We start from the raw sequence: 21,418 nt of genomic DNA, 5'->3' as shown, positions 1-21,418 counted from the left end.
TATTTAATTGGATTTAAATTATATATATTAAGTTTAATAAATGTTTTAAGATGATATATTACATGTTTTCTGTTTTTATTTTTTTATTGTAACTTTTTTACTTATTTTTTGTTTTAGATTTATATTTTATTGATATATATATATATATATATATATATATATATATATATATATATATATATATATTCATATTATATTCGTATTCATTTATTTTTTAGTTTGTTGTTTTATCATTAAAAGTTTTTATTAAATAAAAAGGAGGATTTAAATAAAGTTATATTCTAACTACATATTTACATCATAGATCAGAGATCATATCTGAGAGTATTGTTTACATGTTCTGTCATATTAATATTATGGAGCTCATTCTCCTTTATGTAAAATCCAACTTTCGTGTGTGTGGTGTATACAGAGATCGTTAAAAAAAATTGGTCTGATCAGTGTGGTGACCGAGAGGACTTTTATAACGTTGAACTGTATTATTGAACCGGAAGTATTCGGTTGTGTCTAGTACCAACTAGTTTTGTTGTTTTGTGGTAAGTACAACAGTTTTACACTCAGGTCTTGACTTTAACACCGGGTGTCCCGCTAATTGCGGTGGTTCGGGGCGGTGGCGGGTCAATCCACTTTGTTTGGGTGACGGAAGGTTTCAGGTGTTTTCCTGCACTGAAAATACTGTGAATGTCGGGCCGCACTCTCATATGCTGCTTCATAATAATACAAGTCTTTTCCACAGCAGTGCTCAGTTACATAGCCCAATGTTTTTGTTCTGTTGTTTCAGGAGTAATACAGTTCCTGTGAAACAATGGGTTTGTATTGGACTTATTGAACTTTATAGAAAATTGGAATATCTCGATCATCTCTCAAATGCTTTTTGTAAATACATTTGATACTTTATGAAACCAGTTGGATTGGTGTAGGACGTGATTGATGTTAAAATGTTAATTTGTTCTGATTTCTTCCTTGTATATGTACTCTGCTGGATAAGAATGTCCAGCTTCTGTTGTGTCTTGTTTTCCTGGAGGGGTTCATATAATATTTGTTCTATATTTCAGCAGATGTTGAAGAGAGGATTTACGGTGGTTGCGAGGGCCCAGATGCTATGCACGTAAAGTTGATCTCCACAGATGGTCATGAGTTTATTGTGAAGAGAGAACATGCTTTAACCTCTGGCACCATCAAAGCTATGCTGAGTGGACCTGGTAAGTATGAAACAAGTTCAAAGTCTAGATTTCAAAACATGTATGCCGCTGTCAACACCAAGGTCATGGGTTCAATTCCCAGGGAACACAAACTGATTAAAGGTACACCTTGAAGTTGCGTTGGATAAATATGTCTGCCAAAAGAAATGAATGTAAAATTATTCATGTTCTATAGTGTTTTTTGTTTCTGTTTATGGTGTTTTCAACCATTTTACTCTTTAATACAAATTATTTCCAATTCACTCCATCTCATTTTTTTTTTTTCTTGATGATTTACAGTACATCTGATTATCTTTTGCTATTGTGTGTTTTTCTTTCTTTGACTATAGGTCAGTTTGCTGAAAATGAAACCAATGAGGTAAACTTCCGAGAGATCCCTTCTCACGTTCTCTCCAAAGTGTGCATGTATTTGACCTACAAAGTTCGTTATACCAACAGCTCAACAGAAATTCCAGAATTCCCCATTGCTCCTGAGATTGCACTGGAACTGCTCATGGCTGCAAACTTCCTAGACTGTTAGATAGTAATGGTGTATAAGTTTACTGTGACCTACTTACATGCCATTTGTTCACCATTATATATGAATCTCTGATTATGAGTGTGTATTTATAAATATTAAAGAGTTTTTTGCTTTGTTTTATGAAAACAAAGGCTTGACTGCATGCTTAACTTTGTAATGAATTGATCATTTGTGTTTTGTATGCAATGTTTTAAACATCTCTTAATCATTTTGTATTGGCTAGTCTTTTGCAATTGTCTGAGTGACATCTGCACTAGGAATAAATATGGATGAAACTAATATATAACTGGTATGGTTTATGAATTTCCAGACTGTTAACATGGCTTTTGCAGAGTGTTGTCTGCAAATGTATGACTATACAGAATGAACCAAATTGCTTACTTTTAAAGTTTGTTCATAAATTACTGTTAATTCTAGTTAGATTGTACCTCTTGGTCAGCTCATAAATATCTTTGTGATATTTATGAATGATTAAATTAGAATAAAGAGAGCTTTTTTAAAATCGAAGGTCAAAAACATACAAACCAAAGATATCCATATCAAGGCAAACAAAAATAAATAGGGGTAAAGACAACACTTGCACTTAATTCCGCATCCTCAACTATATTCAGCAGTAGATCTCGATTGATTATTATTTACATTTAATAATATAGTCTAAAATAATAATAAAAAACATGAAAAATTCCTTGGACATGCAACAAAGGGAGTTATATGTGCAGGAAAGGTGTGGATTTTATGATTTTGGGACTGTCAACAAATGTGTTGACAGTTTGCAGTGTGCTCGTGTGTCACGTGACGGTGACGTCAGTCGCCCTGCGTTACTGTGCGCCTCTGATGCAGGGGGAGCCATCATGGCGTCGATGCAGGTAAGATCACAGCTGACATCTAGCTCTGTTTAATCTGTCAATCACGCCTCGAACAGGTGCTGAGTGTAACGTTTCTGATAGTGTTGATGGTGTTTTGTATATAGGCCTAATAAGGTGATCGAATTGTTGTGTGTTATTTGTTAAACCATAACTTGTCCTCCTCGCTCTGCCTGAGCTGTCAGGGTGAGAATCATCGGCGCTTTAAAAGCAACAGCTGGCGATGAAGACTCACAAAAAACAGTCGATATAATCAGTAGAATATATATGTTACTTTGAGAAATATTGTTTATTTTCCCGTGGCTTTAAACCTTGATTTCTCCACTTATTTTATACATCCTTACAAGATTACTAAGGAAACCACGGGATGTTTGAACTCATGTTTTTTATTACCTGAACGTGTACGGTGTATAATTTGATCTATATAATTAATTAATATAATTATATAATTAATCTCCCATAAACGAATTAAATACATAATTTAAAAACACTTGCAATGTCTGTACGTCTTTTAGTACTGTATAAACATATTAGTGTTTTATATTTGCTTATGAATGTAAAATTCAGAAGGAATATGGAGGTTTAAATGTGTCACAACAAAGGGTGTCGCAAAACTTAGTGAGATGTCCAGAGACAGCTTTTTTCTATTATTATATATATATATATATATATATATATATATATATATATATATATATATATATATATATTATAATATAATAATAACAAACATATAGACATTGCATGTAAAGTTAAACTATGCCTTCAAAAAAAAAAAAAAAAAGTACCCAAAAATGTCCTAGATGCAGTTACAGTAAAAATAAGCGAGAAATATATGTAAAGAAAATTAAATTAGCCACAAATACATACAGTAAGCGGCTATTGAAATATACAGCTATTTTTACATCGTAGGAGCAAAACACATCCAGTCTTTTAAAGATGCCAGCTGAAATATTTCAGCACTGTAGTAATGTTTCTGATTCAAATAACATTGATGAAGTCTCTGGTATATTCTATTAATAATTTACTGATATGATTTTTCTTTTCTCTCTTGTTCTTAATAGAAGAGGTTACAGAAGGAACTGCTAGCCTTGCAGAATGATCCGCCCCCTGGAATGACTTTGAATGAGAAGAGTGTACAGAACACCATCACACAGTAAGAACCTCACTTCTTGACTCAATATTTAATCTTCTACCCATGTGTGTAATCACTGTCTACTTATTGACTGGCTGTCTTTTTCATGTCATTCTTTATCCCTGATGGAGGGCACTCATAGGATAAATCTGTGAGAGTGCAATATGCCTAATATTTTTTTTTTTTAGTTATTATTACTTACTTGTGTGCATATAGTTTGGCATCATATCATATTATATTTTGTCATTTATTTATATATATATATATATATATATATATATATATATATATATGTATACACACACACACACACACACAGGGTTGGGGAGTAACGGAATATATGTAGCGGGATTACGTATTTAAAATACAAAATATAAGTAGCTGTATTCCACTACAGTTACAATTTAAATCATTGGTAATTAGAATACAGTTACATTCAAAAAGTATTTTGATTACTGAAGAGATTACTTTGCATTTTATTTGCATTTGTTTCATTTAATATTTAGTCCTTTCAGATGGAATACATTTATACATATAAATGATGCGATCCAAAGTGCATTTGAACAGCGGTGAAACACTTTCTTATGATGTGTTACATTCATACGAGCAGACAGAGAAGTACGTTTGAAGTAAGTTTGGAGCAGAAGAAATAGAAATTGACCTTGTGTAAATTGTCAGCTTTACGCTAAGCTAAAATGCTATTTCTAGCCATTTTACTTGCACATGTTACCAGGCACGATCATATTTGTTTATCAAGAAAATTCACGTTAGATCATAATTTCTTTTTTTCTAGTAAGACCTTTGATATTAGGGAAAAAGACATATTCTTGATCATAATTTTTGTATTGTTTTCTTGTAAAAATATCTAAAAATCCTTAAAACAAGATCAATTTGATTAATCTTGTTTTAGAAACAACACTGCATATTTAGGTTTTTCAGAGAATGTATTTTTAACATGTATTTTGTCTTGCTGTACTGGCAGAGTTTTTATAGTCAAAACAAGTGAAAAAATCTACCAGTGCTGAAGAAGTAATCCAAAGTATTTAAAATACGTTACTGACCTTGAGTAATCTAATGAAATACATTACAGATTACATTTTACAGCATGTATTCTGTAATCTATAGTGGAATACATTCAAAAGTAACCCTCCCAACCCTGTATGTATGTATGTATGTGTGTGTGTGTATATATATATATATATATATATATATATATATATATACACACACACATACATTTAATCGTAGAAAACATTCCCTGTCTTAGGTCTGTTAGGATCACTACTTTATTTTAAGAATAGGGCTGCACCTAACGATTATTTTTTTTATAGATTAATCTAACGATTCTTTTTCCGATTAGTCGATTAATCTAACGATTAATTTGCCGATTATTCTAAAGGTTTTTTATAATTATTACTTGATTAATATAACAATTAATTAACCCAAAATAAATATACAAAATTTGTCTCATTAATATTTCAATATTTTATTAAATCATCTTCTCTTAAACACAAACAAATGTACAAGAAACAAAGTGTGCACTGCAGGGCATTATTCTGCAACAAAAAACAGTGTTACTATGAATGCAAACTTTAATACAGTGAAAAAGACTCTATTAGCATAACATAAATATATATATATATATATATATATATATATATATATATATATATATATATATACAAATTTCCAACATTCTTTTGAATGTCCATGTACTAAAATAAAATATTTGATGCCATGAGTGTACCTTCATTTACTATTACTATTATTTTGAATGGCCATGGAAAATGAAGCAATGTGATAATTTTACCTGGTCGCAAAAAGCAGTCCGTTAATTTACCTGATGAATTTTCACCTTTTGCTGACACTTTATGCTTTGCAGAGCTAATGTGTGCTTTTAAATCACTTGCACCTTTATTAGCAACTGACACATAAGTGCCAGCTTTACATGTCATACATTCTGCTTCCCCCGCATCTCGACCTGGATGAAAGCATGGGAATTTTGTGCAAATCTTCTGTAAATTTGCACTTTCGTTAGGGCATTGTTTCCACTCAGCTGTCATTTGCTGCTACTGTCAAGCTGTTTGATGCCGAACACAACAGCGCTTTGTGCGTTCACGGAGAGATTGACAGGCAGAATTTTAACTAATAGTTGCTGCAAGCCTCTTATAATTGACCAATTGGTGTGCGAGAAGGCGAGGCTTACAAAGAGGGGTTAAAGCAATGCAAATATGCGTGTACACACAATGAAGTATTAGACCAGATGCACATCATAATGCAACTAAAGCCGAATCCCGGACATTTTTGCAAATTTAGAAATCCCAGCCGGACGCTTTTTGAAAAAGAGGACATGTCCGGGAAAAAGAGGACGTATGGTCACCCAACGTTAGCAGCGGTGCAGAAATTACTTTTAACATGGGGGCGATGAGGAAACATTTAGAAAATCAATTTAAAGTGACTACTACTAACAGAAACACGTGTTGTAATACTAATATGGCACGCTTGGGTGGGGACAAAAAGTAAACAGGACATACGGTGCTGCCTTGCTGCCGTCTTGACAAAGCGCTCTGGGCTGCTTTCGCTTCAAGTGTTCGTTCATGGCGGTTGTACTGCTGTGATAAACCATTTCCAATTTGCATAGATTACACAGCACCACATTGTTGGGTCTCTGGCTAAAATACTCCCACGCTTTAGATGACCGTAGGTGAGTTTTTTTTAGCTGCAGCTTGTTTTTTGGGGGAATCCATACTTAAACCGGGCGCTGCCATTTTAATTACTCCATTGCGACGCGCCGACGCATGTTATGCAAATCGACGTATTTCTGTAATCGATGACGTCGATTACGCCGATGAATCGTCCCAGCCCTATTTAAGAATGTGAATTGTCAGGGGCCTCAGTGGTAAAGACGCTGGCTACCACATTCCCAGTGAGTAAGAAGTTTACATACAATTAGTTAGTATTTGGTAGCATTGTCTTTAAATTGTTAAACTTGGGTCAAACATTTTGGGTAGCCTTCCACAAGCTTCTCACAATAAGTTGCTGAAATTTTGGCCCATTCCTCCAGACAGAACTGCTGTAACTGAGTCAGGTTTGTAGGCCTCCTTGCTCGCACACGCTTTTTCAGTTCTGCCCACAAATTATCTATCAGATTGAGGTCAGGGCTTTGTGAAGCCACTCCAATATCTTGAATTTGTTGTCCTTAAGCCATTTTGCCACAACTTTGGAGGTATGCTTGGGGTCATTGTCCATTTGGGAGACCCATTTGCGACCAAGCTTTTACTTCCTGGCTGATGTCTTGAGATGTTGCTTCAATATATCCACATAATTTTCCTTCCTCATAATGCCATCTATTTTGTGAAGTGCACCAGTCCCTCCTGCAGCAAAGCACCCCCACAACATGATGCTGCCACCCCCATGCTTCACGGTTGGGATGGTGTTCTTCGGCTTGCAAGCCTCACCCTTTATCCTCCAAACATAACGATGGTCATTATGGCCAAACAGTTAAATTTTTGTTTCATCAGACCAGAGGACATTTCTCCAAAAAGTAAGATCTTTGTCCCCATGTGCACTTGCAAACTGTAGTCTGGCTTTTTCATGGTGGTTTTGGAGCAGTGGCTTCTTCCTTGCTAAGCAGCCTTTCAGGTTATATTGATATAGGACTCGTTTTACTGTGGATATAGATACTTGTCTACCTGTTTCCTCCAGCATCTTCACAAGGTTCTTTGCTGTTGTTCTGGGATTGATTTGCACTTTTCACACCAAATTACGTTCATCTCTAGGAGACAGAATGCGTCTCCTTCCTGAGTGGTATGATGGCTGCGTGGTCCCATGGTGTTTATACTTGCATACTATTGTTTGTACAGATGAACGTGGTACCTTCAGGTGTTTGGAAATTGCTTCCAAGGATTAACCAGATTTGTGGAGGTCCACAATTTTTTTGGCTGATTTCTTTTGATTTTCCCATGATGTCAAGCAAAGAGGCACTGAGTTTGAAGGTAGGCCTTAAAATAAATCCACAGGTACACCTCCAATTCAGTACACCGCCTATCAGAAGCTAATTGTCTAAAGGCTTGATATCATTTTCTGGAATTTTCCTAGCTGCTTAAAGGCACAGTTAACTTAGTGTATGTAAACTTCTGACCCACTGGAATTGTGATGTAGACAATTAAAAGTGAAACAATCTGTCTGTAAACAATTGTTGGAAAAATTACTCGTGTCATTCACAAAGCAGATGTCCTAAACAACCTGCCAAAACTATAGTTTGCTAATATTAAATCTGTGGAGTGGTTAAAAAATGAGTTTTAATGACTTCAATCTAAATGTATATAAACTTCTGACTTCAACTGTGTTTGTGTATATATGTATGTGTGTGTGTGTGTGTGTGTGTGTGTATATATATATATATATATATATATATATAAATATGCAATACTGTTCATGTGTTTTACACTTGCTATTGTTTACTCCCATGTTGTTTCTTAAGGCCTTTGCACACCAAACGCGAATGTTCAGCGTGATTTCTCGCCGCGATCAACATTTTGAATCAAAACAATAGATTCCTAACTAGCCATTCTCACCTTGAGCGAACATTCGCGGCGAATTGCACATCGAAAAAGCTAACCTTTTTTATTTACGGTGAGTGTGTCGATTTACGGTGAATGTGCCCTGACCAATAATATATAAGCTTAAGAAGCATTTTTTTTTCTCATATGGGTTCTCTTAACATGTAAATGATATTGCTGCATCACTGCTTTGCATCCCCTTTAACAATTATCTGATTTTATGTGGACTGTCTTCATAATTTATTCCATATTGCTGCGTTGTGTGACCTTTGCATTTAATCTTAAGTGAGTTCTCTTATATCTTTAATATAATATATATTGTGGCATCTTTGCCTTTGTATCACTTTTTAAATAAACAACTTTACAGATCTTAAGTGTTTTTCTTTGCCACATATTAATGATATAATTACTATTAGTGTGACTTGCAGTGCACTCTGTGCACCTTTGAATACCAAAAATAAAATCGTTATTGCTGTGCTATTTTTAATAATTGTTAACAGCCTCTGTCGTTAGCAGTATTAAAGTATCTAATAATGGGTCAGAATGAAGATGGGTTTTGGTGGGTGAGATCGCCAGCTTGCTTACTGGGAGTCTAAATACAAATATTATTTGTTTATTCTAAGGCACAATTTACAATAACGTTTTTTTTATCAAACCGCACAGTTATGATTCTCATATATTACCGATATTACAGCTTCTTTTTCTGTTAAAGCATAATTTTCTGTAAAGCTGTTTTGAAATAATGTGTGTTGTGAAAACCGCTATACAAATAAAAAGTGACTTGATTTATTGCTTGCACTCTTGGAGCGTTTAAATTTCATCACGTTTAACTAGTAACATGCAGGGTTTTAAACAAATATAACACAAGTAGATGTACATGGCAATAAGATAGTCAAACATTTGTTTTAACAGTCATTATAAATGTGCATTATGCAGTGATTATAAACAAATGCACTTAACACAAGAACATACAGTATGCATGTCAGTGGCATATAATTAATATTGTTCCAAATGATAAGATATTTTAGCCATTAAACCATTTTTTACACTCAATTCTTTCTAATCCCCCCTCAGACTGTGTGTATACATGATAATACTGTCAGTCAACTTGTACAGCAGGTGAACTGAAATAGTTTGTGAAGTGTCTCAATAGTTTTCTTTCTTATTGAGCAAATCAAACACACACTTGTCATCGCTGCTGCAGCTGGTAGAGAGATGCGTTTTATTTTTTTCAATCTGCTCACTAGAGAATCATTTGCTTTTCATGTTTGTTTTGCAAACTTGTCAAATGGTTAGTCCTTCTTCTCACCCGGTGATGGGCAGAGGGCAGACCAGCTCAAAGGTGAGCATGAATGTGCTAACGGCAAACATTCGTTTAGCTTTCTATGGGAAAGAGCCATTCGTCAGTGATTCGCCTCTCATAATCGTGTCGCGTTTGGAGTGAAAAGGCCTTTAGTCAAATAGCAGATTTAAAATGTAAATCAAGTCAATCACTGAAACATCAGCACCACCTTGAACAAGAAATAGCATGTATAGTATGTGTGTACACACATATGGGATTCAGATAATTCACCATTGTTGATAATCCACCATTGTTCCACTGAAAATCAACGTGATATAGTGTTTATTTGTATGACTGTAGTACTCATTCCTCTTGTAATAAACAAAGAAATATATAACATGTGATAGTAAACTTATATAAATATGAAATGATCATAAAAATATTATTTATGGAAGTGAAAAAATAACATACAGGAGGAGAATTCATAATAAAAAAAGATTTAAATTTTGATCCGTTTCTCACCCACACCTATCATATCGCTTCTGAAGATATGGAGTCATATGGATTACTTTTATGCTGACTTTATGTAGTTTTTGGACCTTCAAAGTTCTGGGTACCATTCACTTGCAGAGCTGAGACATTCTTCTAAAAATCTTTTTGTTCAGTTGAAGAAAGAAAGTCATGCACTTCTGGGATGGCATGAGGTTGAGTTAATGATGATTTCATGTTTGGTTGAACTATCCCTTTAAATGGTTCTTGATCTTGTTTTTGGCATTCACTCTCTGAATAAATTAATAGTAGCTGACAGCGAGTAGCGCATTTTTACAATGACATGGGTAACTGAGAACATCTGATTTGGCTGTTGCTGCATCTACGCCACTAGGTGTCTGTGCAACATAAATATAAAAAATACACAAATTAAAAAATATTACATATTTTGTAAATATCTAAATAAATGTACCAATATTAAATGAATGTACTAGATACTGCAAGGTAGAGGGTTCTAATATGGACATATGTGTTTGTTCATTATTAAGGCATGTTACTTTATCTCAGGTTTTAATGACCTATATACTTTTTGGTAATCAAGCGATTATAATAAAATATCGTTTTTGCAATTTTGCCATTTTTTTTTTGATGTTACACTATTCAGAAGAGAAAGGTTGATGATGAATACTAAAGAGGTGTGGACATAACTCCAAAAAAATGGATGAGTTACAGGGGGTGGAATGAGATCCCGGGTCACTAAAGACCCGAGGTATGCATTAAAGAGTTAAAATTTGTATATTTTTAGATGATGCTAAAAATGTCCTCAGGCCTTAAAAAAGTGTTTGTTACAGATCCAGTTGTGGGATCATAAAATATAGTCTACCATTTTTATTTGGTAACAAACATTTATACCCTTGTCTTAGTCATATAAGAGAAATTTGAAATATGAAGTGCCAGTTTAGCAACTTGCCAAACATGTTTGTCCGGACTAATTGGTCTTTGTGTTCAATGTTGTCAGTCAAGTTTTTGAAATAGATCCCTGTGATGTTAATTAGTCAGTCATGCTTAATGGAAGGGTAGGGGTGTTGAGCTGAAACAGAGGTGTTTGACTCTGGGCACAATAGCGTCTTTTGCTTCTCAGCATCATGAATTAAAAATAAAAGTCTAATTATGCAGAATGAAGTCATCGACAATAAGCATTGTGATGCATCCCAGTACCTGCCTGCTGGATTTGACTTTGGTTTAAAGGGATAGTTCACCCAGAAATGAAATATCTGTCATCATTTACTCCAACCTCTTGTTGTTCCGAACCCGTATGACTTTCTTTCATGGAACACGAAAGATGTTAGGCTGAATGACACCCTCCTCAGTCACCATTCGCTTACATTGTATGGGAAAAAAGAAATTCATACGGGTTTGGAACATGAGTAAATAATGATAGAATTTTCATATTTGGGTGAACTGTCCTTTTAAAATGCACAGTTTGTGCTTTTCTTTTGTCATAGCTCTTAAACTAGACTTAATCAAGCACATCTTCTAGTGTCTTTTTTGTCATTTGAAGGAATACTGTATAATTGTCAAGTAATGCAGACTCTCACATACAAACCAAGGCAGAAATGTGAGCTCTTCTGCAGACACAGCTCTGGTAGTCATGCAATATTATCGCTTCATTTCTGGAACTTTCATACTTTTCTGAAAAAAAAAAAAAAAAAAACTGCTGCTGTTGATATGTGAAAATGTTGTTGCTTGAAAATAGCTCTGCTGATGTCACTTTGTCTAATTCTGGTATGTTGCGAGAGTTGCATATTTGTTTTGTATTTGAGCCAGTCTGATTTCTTCATGTGAACTCCTGATAGATTTTGGTAGCTTTTAAAATGGAAGGTTTGATCATTAACAGTCCCAGAATCTCCATTGTCTGGCCTGATTTAGGGAGGAAATTTGTGTAATTATTTGGAATGGGTTTAAATATGGGGAAATGTGTACACTCAAAAAAAAAATCATGTTGTTTCAACTTAAGTGTTTGTGTGGCCATGTGTCAACTTAAGAGGGAAAGTTTTTTTAAACAGAACAGAATGTTGAGTTTGAACCAGTCTGGCCATTCTCTGTTGACCTCTCTCATCAACAAGGTGTTTCCGTCCACAGAACTACCACTCACTGGATGTTTTTTTGTTTTTGGCACCATTCAGAGTAAATTCTAGAGACTGTTGTGTGTGGAAATCCTAGGAGATCAACAGTTACAGAAATACTCAAACCAGCCCATCTGGCACCAACAATCATCCATATGATTATCTAATCAGCCAATCGTGTGGCAGCAGTGCGGTGCATAAAATCATGCAGACAGGGGTCAGGAGCTTCAGTTAATGTTCACGTCAACCATCAGAATGGTGAAAAAATATGATCTCAGTGATTTGGACCAAGGCATGATTGTTGGTGCCAGACGGGCTGGTTTGAGTATTTCTGTAACTGCTGATCTCCTGGGATTTTCACAGTCTCTAGAATTTACTCTGAATGGTGCCAAAAACAAAAAATATCCAGTGAGTGGCAGTTCTGTGGATGGAAATGCCTTGTTGATGAGAGAGGTCAACAGAGAATGGCCAGACTGGTTCAATCTGACAAAGTCTATGGTAACTCAGAAAACCGCACTGTACAATTGTGGTGAGAAGAATATTATCTCAGAATGCTACTCTGAGATGCGGGTTGGAGCTGTTTTGGCAGCACGAGGGGGACTTACACAATTTTAGGCACAATAGGCAGGCAGTTTTAATGTTATGGCTGATCGGTGTATACCTGCATTTTAACTGCACATGCACAAAGAGAATTGGTCAACGGGTCCCAGCTTTACCAAATAGGACACATATCATCAACAGATCAAACAACTATTTGCAACAAAAATAATACTACAAAAGAGCTAAAAAATATATATAAATTCTTAATTACAACTATTTAAATACTCTCATTGCTTCACTTTGATTAAGGAAACATAAGTAAATAAGATAAGTACAGTGGACATAAATATTTGAGTTATGAGCCCAAAACCTGACATTTCAAGTAATAATTAATGCAACTTGATATTTCCAGTAATGACAACTTTTATAGGGTTTACAATCTATTGTCAGAGGTTAAATAAACTGCCATTTGATGGTAAAGTTGATGATCAGAGACCAGTGCCTGATACCTCTGACAGACTAAGACTAAGGCTTGTCAAGGAGACACATATGGGCCTCAAAGCACAAATCACAATGATGGTGACAATCATCAAACTCATCATTGAGTAAAACAATGAGCTTTGAATTATTGTTACATGACAAATAACTAAAAATGACAACAAACACAACAACCAACTGCGTAAATAAAAGCAGCAAACAGTAAGTAAATTAAAAGTATGACCGTAACACTGCAAGTTGCATAATTTATTCATGCCGCATTGCATGCTGGGAATCCAAATACGTGAGCGTGCATAGTTCTCTTGACTAACGTCTATTTTTTATTTCAGCTGAATAGTTTTTCAAAACCTCAATAATCATATCACAAATTCAACCAACAAAAACTTGGATAATTGAATTACCACAACAAGATCAATCCATGACAGTTATTCTAACTCTACATTTTAAGTTATGATCCTATCCATCCATCCATCTTCTGTAGCCGCTTGTCCTATGTAGGGTTGCGGGTAGTGCTGGACCCTATCCCAGCTCTCTCGGGCCAAAGGCAGGGAAACACCCTGGACAGGTGGCCAGTCCATCACAGGGCTAACACACACAGACATGTACATTCACACTCTTACCTACGGGCAATTTATAGTTTCCAGTTCACTTGACCTGCATGTTTTTGGACTGTGGGGGAAACCGGAGACCTCGGAAAGAAACCCATGCAAACACGGGAAGAACTCGCAAACTCCATTATACATAAAAGGCTAAATAATTTTTTATAGTGTATTACACTTTTTTTGGTAGCCAATACTACAATTTTATTGGTAGTTGATCAAAATCCAGTTTGTCAAAATATTTAATAAATAAGCAAGGGCCAGGGGATATGTTCTATTAAAACATGTTTTTTTGTAACATTATATAAAAAGTGCTTCTTTTGTAGGACATTGTGGCTTATTGTGAGAATTATTAACAAAGTGAATTTGAGGAATCCATGTGAAAACATATGGAGCGATGTATGCGTCTTATGCTTTTTGTTCCTTTGTTATTTATGTAGTTTGTTCTGTTGACATAGATAACTTTTTCTTCTGTCCCATGTCACTTAATATATTGTGTAGTCACTAATAATACTTTGAGAGATTCAGAATGAAAGATGTAGAGCCTTTCATTCATTTTCATACTTGGCTACCTTGTCAACAGATCCATTTCTGTTCCTAAGAACTGAAGTTCATTGAGTTAATATTGCTGTCAATGCCAGATGTTTCCTCCAGCGCTATCAGGCTTTGTATATTTAGTAATCTCAATCCAAAAAAAAAAAAAAAAGGCTTCAGATTTAGAGGACACACAAGGACTGGAACACACAAGCACCCAGTGACACATCCCATTGAGTCAGTGTGTTTCTGTTGAGTCAGGAAAATAACTTCACTATCTGTTTATTCTCACTGACTCTTGAGTACTTGTATGCTACTAGGAAAAAAAGGTCAACTTGCTCTCCATCGGTTAGCTGTGACCCAAATGGCTAAAAATTGATTGGATTATCCCGGAGCTTTCAGGTCAGAGTCATACATTGGTCGTACTGGAAAGAGCTGTCATCCGCTTGACCCCTCATATTGTGCCTCTTCCCATACAGGCCTTTTTTTTTTTTTTTTCAAGATTAGTTCTGGAAATGTTATTCTTGTCACCTTTGTTTTTATCTTGCCACTTTTTGTCCCTCTCCTTGTGTTTAACTGTTCTTTTATGGATAAATGAAACACTCTACTGATTGGCTGCGTAGAGATTGTCATAGCAAAGAGGGTGTTCATTGTAAGCAGTGTTTGTACTTTCCAGTCCCCGAAGCTTCATAAAAGTAATTTTTTTCTTAGCTAGCGCACTTGGAAAAACATTGGAAGCTAGCTTCCAATCTTCTCTTATTGGAAGCCTATTCGTTTAAGAGACCATTCAAAAATCAAAAGGCTACATTAAGAACAGCTCTCTTGTTTGTGTTTACAGATGGATTGTGGATATGGAAGGAGCCTCTGGTACTCTTTATGAGGGGGAGAAATTTCAGCTTCTTTTTAAATTTAGTAGTCGATATCCCTTTGACTCACCTCAGGTAGGTAAAGGTGCTTTCTTTGTTATTGAACTAAATATTATTTATTCAGTTGAAGCTAAATAATTAAAATTAAAGACACCATGAAATCAAAATGTTTATGTTTGTTAGCTTTGTGGACATCTGTATGTTAATATACCTCTAACAGGTGACAAAATTAACTTTCAGGAGATATATGCATTAATCAATTTTGGTCGCACTTTATATTAGGTGTCTTTAACTACTGTGCAATAATATTATAATACATACAATACAATGTATTTATTGTGTAACTACATGTTCTGCAAAATTCTCACAAGATTCACATTTGCTGCTATTGAGGTTGAGGTACGGGTAGGTTTAGGGATAGTGGTAGTGGTAGCTGTTAGGATTTAGGGTAAGGGTTGGGGAAGGGTTAGGTTTAGGGTTAGGGGTAAGGTTAACAGTGTTACTACCGATGTAATAAAATGCAGGTACTTTAATGTAAGTACAATGCAACAATACGTACAGTATATACATAATAAGTATATTGTATTAAAGGCATAAGTACATAGTAGTTAAAGACAACTAATATAAAGTGGGTCCAAATTTTCAGTCTTTCTCTTCTGGGAGAACGGACCAAAAATATTGATCACTCATCTTGTTAATATACTGTTTTTTTCCAATAAAATGCTCTCTAGAATGAAAAAAGATCCACCCCTATACCAACTGCATATGACTAGCTATTGCAAATAGTAAATGAAGGTTCTTGGCTAATACATAAACTAAAATCCTATTGGCTATTTAAAAAATATATTTAAAATATTAAAAAGAAAGGGGGCCCTTCAATTTATCACACCCTTATTTTCTTTCAACTTTTAACATGTCAACAGATGAAGTGAAAACTGCAGCCATTTCATAGGATCTTTATTAAAAATGTACAAGAATGCAATTACCAAATACAACACTTTCACCTTCAGTGTAACACCTGGTTATTGGGACAACTGTAGTCTTAACTGTGCCCTTACCTTTTCTTATGGTGCCACTACCTGTGTCTCTGACCCCGAATGCACCTTCATCAGTATAATAAAGGGATCAATCTGCACAAGGGCACTTTTGAGCTTGTAGCATGAAGCTTTAGTGCCACATTTGAAAGGATTAGCTCCAATCATATTTTACATATAACTTCCACTATAAATAACAGACCTGTATAGACCAAGTTAGATAAAAAAGCTCACACACCCTACAGGGGCTTTTTAGGGATAAGAAAACATGACTGTATGGAAACAGAGACTTGACATCCATTAATGAAAACACTCATGATTGCTTAGAGACGATACAAAGGGCTAGCCTATATTTTATTCTTTGTATATATTCTTAGCTGCAGGCGTTTTAAATGCTCTTAAACTGCACTTAAAAGTAAAGGCGAGAGATGAACTTGACAAGATGTGGCCGTAGTGGAGTTTGTGTGCATTAAGTGCATTTAATCAGGTGAGACACTGGCTGTATTTTTCCCCCTAACTGAGAGCGCCTAGTGCCCAAGTCCGGGTCTGGCGCCGGCCTCCCATTCAAACTGCTGTCTCTACCACCTAATCTAGCGGCTTCATGCCAAAGCGCTGGCTTATGCATTAAGTCTCTCTTTTTCTGTATTAATGCGGAAACGTGGTATTGTTCCAAAAGACTACTTTTCCCTAGTTCTTCAAATTCAGCTCGGTGTGAGACAGTGTTTCTGCTTTGTTTTAAGCTTTAAATACTTGTCTGAAAGAGGTGAAAACACTTACAATATGTGTGTGTGTGTGTTTTGTTTTGGCAGGTAATGTTCACAGGAGACAATATACCTGTCCATCCTCACATTTATAGCAATGGCCACATTTGCCTGTCCATCTTAACAGAGGACTGGTCACCGGCTCTTTCAGTGCAATCTGTCTGTCTTAGCATTATTAGCATGCTGTCTAGCTGCAAAGAGAAGGTAAGTGTCTCACCCTATAGTGCAGATGGGCATTTGTTTACTTAGTTACTTAATATCTTTAGATTCTGTCCTGACTGATGGTAAAAGTGCACTAAGTTTTTTTTTTTTAAGCTTTTAAACAAAAAGAAATAGTAATAGTATTTTTTTTTTTTTTTTTTTTATTGAGTGCATTTACATCCAAATCAATATGCTGATAACTACCAAAAATCACCTTATTCAAAAGATTTGACCATGCAAGAAAACCATGTTTACATGAGATATGAAGTCATCAGGTTATTATCTGCTTTTGACGTCAAAACGTAAACAGTCATGTGCACAACACTTGCATATAAAGGCAGAATAAAAGTAATCCATACGACTCCAGTGGTTAAATCCATGTGTTCAGAAGCGATATGATAAGTGTGGGTGAGAAACAGATCAATACCTTTTTACTATAAATCTCCACTTTCACTTTCACATTCTTCTTCTTTTGTTTTTGGTGATTCATATTCTTTATGCATATCACCACCTACTGAGTAGGGAGGAGAATTCATAATAAAAAAAGATTTAAATTTTGATCCGTTTCTCACCCACACCTATCATATCGCTTCTGAAGATATGGAGTCATATGGATTACTTTTATGCTGACTTTATGTAGTTTTTGGACCTTCAAAGTTCTGGATACCATTCACTTGCATTGTATGGACCTTCAGAGCTGAGACATTCTTCTAGAAATCTTTTTGTTCAGTTGAATAAAGAAAGTCATGCACTTCTGGGATGGCATGAGGTTGAGTTAATGATGATTTCATGTTTGGTTGAACTATCCCTTTAAATGGTTCTTGATCTTGTTTTTGGCATTCACTCTCTGAATAAATTAATAGTGGCTGACAGCGAGTAGCGTATTTTTACAATGACATGGGTAACTGAGAACATCTGATTTGGCTGTTGCTGCATCTACGCCACTAGGTGTCTGTGCAACATAAATATAAAAAATACACAAATTAAAAAATATTACATATTTTGTAAATATCTAAATAAATGTACAAATATTCAATGAATGTACTAGATACTGCAAGGTAGAGGGTTCTAATATGGACATATGTGTTTGTTCATTAAGGCATGTTACTTTTCAATAGCCCATTCCCTATTCAAAACTGATCATTTTTAAATTTATGGCATCATCAAAGTAAATACTCACTGTGGTTTCCCATAAATCACTTAATTGTATAATGTATAAAGCCACAGCTCTGAAATTCTGTCAGTGTAAAAAAGCTCAACGCATGCTTGCTGGTGCTGTTATGCTGCTGCTTCGCATGTGTTAAAGGTGCAAGATGTGTGAAAAAGGCCTTACATTAGTAAGACATTACCTGCTTCACTCAGCCATGTCTAGTGCCTCTGAAATTCAACGGCTTACTAATTACACAATTCGTGTAAACAAGTCTTACACTGACTTTTTATAATTTACAGTCTATGACCTTATGAGACTAGAAAGGAAAACAGGGTTGTCAGTTGATCCTGAAAATTAATACTATTTTCCACTCTCACACACACAGTGTAATACTTATTATAGAAGGTCAAAAACTGCAGTACTATTTGCCTGTCAGCTGAATAATATTTATTATAAATGTTTCGTGAAGCCAACAGAGACTAATGTCACTAGCAGTTAACTCAATAGTGCCCCTTAAAGGGATAGTTCACCCCAAAAATGAATATTCTGTCATTTACTCATCCTCATGTTTCAGACCTGTTTGACATTTTCTTCTTCTTCCGTGGAACACAAATGGAGATGTTAAGCAGAATGTTAGTCTCAGTCCTCATTTATTTTCATTGCATCTTTTTTTTCCAAATAATGTAAGTGAATGGTGATTTTGCATCTTTTTTTGTGTTCCATGAAAGCACACGGTACATGTTTTGCACTACCACATCTCTGACTCACAGGGTATTCACAAAATGTAAAAATCTAGTTATTAATAGTGTAGTCATAAATAGTAGTGTTGATTTTTGCAAAATCAGCCCCTAAAAAGTTTATTTGAATTATTGTTATAATTATTTTTTGCAGAGACGACCTCCTGATAATTCCTTTTATGTACGGACGTGTAATAAAAATCCAAAGAAGACAAAATGGTGGTATCATGGTGAGAATTGATATTTAAGTTTGCAATAAATATTACATTTATCAAATTTTCTTTCCAGTGGAAAGTTTACATTTACAACTGCATTCTTTTCACAGATGATACCTGTTAATACGAACTTTCTAGAACTCCTGGAGGAAAGAAGTCCTACTGACCTATTAAAGCACTTTTTTAAATCATATGGTCTCTGAACTTTAACCTTGGACTCAGACCACAAGCATGGACTCAGACCACAAACATGGGTGATGATCTCAACTGCATTATCATTAGCCAGTTGGATGCATGTTTGGGAAAAAACAGATGAAGAATGGAAAATTGATTTTAAAGTGGATGGAAATGAACCCATCATGGGTTAGTGTGGGAAAAATTAAGATTTATCCAAGAAAAAGGAACTTTTTGTAGTGAGATGTCTTGGACCACAAGTGTTGCTTTTAATTTTTACTGCTGGCAAGTTTTGAGGTCCATGTGTCTCGTTCAATAACTAGGAAGGGTCCATGGCTGGGCCAACAATGAAAAATCTAAATCAAAATGTTGAAAAATTGTCTGGCTCAGGTAACTTTTCAAGGACAAAAAAAAAAAAAAAACATCTTTAAATATTCCTAAAAGATGTATTTTCAGTTTAATTAGCCTATATTTTCTCCTAAAGGACTGTTACATAGTTTAGGAAAAAAAAAAAAAAATAAAGAAAAAAAAAATCGAGTGAATATATATCTGATTTGATGCATATAACTCGTAAAATTGCAAGTGAAATTTGTTAACTTGGCAGCATGGTCTATATCTAAATAGACAAAATATGTTATTGCAGAGCACATATTTAATAATAGTTGGATCTTCTGCACTTTTTTCCCCCTCAAAATTATTTTTCTCCTAATGAGTGTTGCTAGAGTCAAAGATTCTTATCTTTTGTGTTTGCTGGGACAAAAAGCCCTTTCAAGATATTCCATCCCCAACAATTGTATATGTTTGATGTACGGTATTCAGTCTGTAGTTTTCATACCAGGGGCATCTGGCCCTCTTCAGCCAGTCATGGCCCGTTCGGCATAACACGACAGACCATTTCGGTTTATCGCCACCTGTGTGGCCCCATTCGGCCATATTTCGCAGTCGGCCCACCTGGAAAAGTCCCGGTTCTCTCTATGGCCAGTCCGCCCCTGTTTCACACTGTTTATCAGCTTCATACACTCCAAAGATGTATTTCATAGCCATCCATTCAGAAATACTTGAATAGTCCAAACTTGGTTGGTTTGTCTTCTTTTCCATTGTCTGTGGTACAGTGTACTTAGACTTCTAAGTGAATGTGTTGGTGTAGGAAAAAATGGAGATGGCCATGGCTTTCTTTTGCACACAATATCAGGATGCTTTATTATATGTTAAACATGTAGTTGTCTATACTACTGAAAGAAAATGTGTACAAATTGCAACAGGGCTAAACTGAATGTGTGATTTGAGGCTGAGAATAATTGTGGTATGACACCTGTCATCATATAAGAGGAAATCAATAAGTGTGTATGCACTTATGGTAATGTAGACTTGGCTGTTAAAAGATGTTGTTCTTTTGTTTGTTTGTTTTCTAATGAAGGGTTTATTTAAAATTTGGTTTGCAAGGTATAACAGGGAAATAATCAAAGGTGAGGTTTTGTTTTTCTATTTCTTTATAAAAAATTTTTTTTTTTTTGGTATGTACAAATTATGTAAGCTGTGCCTGTTAATGTAAAGAATAAAACAGGTTTTGAGTCAGTTTTAATATTTTACACAATGCATGACCACATGTCTTAGAACTTCACTGGTGTGCTGCATTTAAACAATTCATATCAAGTGAAAATCACATTTGTATCTATTAACATAGTATTTTAGAAAACCTGTGATGCCTTGAACCAAAAATAGCCATAAATAGCTGATAATAATGAAGATGAAGATGATCAAGTTTAAAATTCACAAAATCACATGCATACCTGAAGCTTGAAGGATTTCATAGTAGAAACATTGTACTTATCCATAATTATATATGCATATTCACTCACTGACTACTTTATTAGGTACACCTGTACACCTGCTTATTCATGTGGTTATCTAATTAGACAATTGTGTGGCA

General features: G+C 35.1%; 2 protein-coding genes across 9 annotated transcripts; both read left to right on the top strand.

Annotated features, from left to right (window-relative positions):
* Positions 1–449: 449 nt before the first annotated feature.
* Positions 450–2,001, top strand: LOC127431435 (elongin-C-like). 7 transcript variants are annotated; one of them, XM_051681820.1, is made up of 4 exons: positions 450–536; positions 782–809; positions 1,059–1,202; positions 1,532–2,001. In XM_051681820.1, the coding sequence occupies exons 2-4, from the start codon at positions 806–808 to the stop codon at positions 1,720–1,722; spliced, it is 339 nt and encodes a 112-aa protein (XP_051537780.1). In that variant the 5' UTR covers positions 450–536; positions 782–805; the 3' UTR covers positions 1,723–2,001. The 7 variants fall into 7 exon arrangements, with proteins under 7 accessions (XP_051537780.1, XP_051537779.1, XP_051537784.1 ...); XM_051681819.1 differs by having other exon boundaries at positions 472–536; positions 1,056–1,202; XM_051681822.1 differs by lacking the exon at positions 450–536 and adding an exon at positions 635–653.
* Positions 2,002–2,530: 529 nt separating this feature from the next.
* Positions 2,531–21,070, top strand: LOC127431434 (probable ubiquitin-conjugating enzyme E2 W-B). 2 transcript variants are annotated; one of them, XM_051681816.1, is made up of 6 exons: positions 2,531–2,588; positions 3,650–3,741; positions 15,189–15,291; positions 17,060–17,215; positions 19,254–19,329; positions 19,425–21,070. In XM_051681816.1, the coding sequence occupies exons 1-6, from the start codon at positions 2,574–2,576 to the stop codon at positions 19,436–19,438; spliced, it is 456 nt and encodes a 151-aa protein (XP_051537776.1). In that variant the 5' UTR covers positions 2,531–2,573; the 3' UTR covers positions 19,439–21,070. The 2 variants fall into 2 exon arrangements, with proteins under 2 accessions (XP_051537776.1, XP_051537777.1); XM_051681817.1 differs by having other exon boundaries at positions 2,554–2,588; positions 3,653–3,741.
* The last annotated feature ends 348 nt before the right edge of the window (positions 21,071–21,418 follow it).

The sequence above is a fragment of the Myxocyprinus asiaticus genome, chromosome 41, assembly GCF_019703515.2.
Source record: "Myxocyprinus asiaticus isolate MX2 ecotype Aquarium Trade chromosome 41, UBuf_Myxa_2, whole genome shotgun sequence".
NCBI classification, from domain to species: Eukaryota; Metazoa; Chordata; class Actinopteri; order Cypriniformes; family Catostomidae; genus Myxocyprinus; species Myxocyprinus asiaticus.
This window is presented reverse-complemented; position numbering and strand designations above follow the sequence as displayed.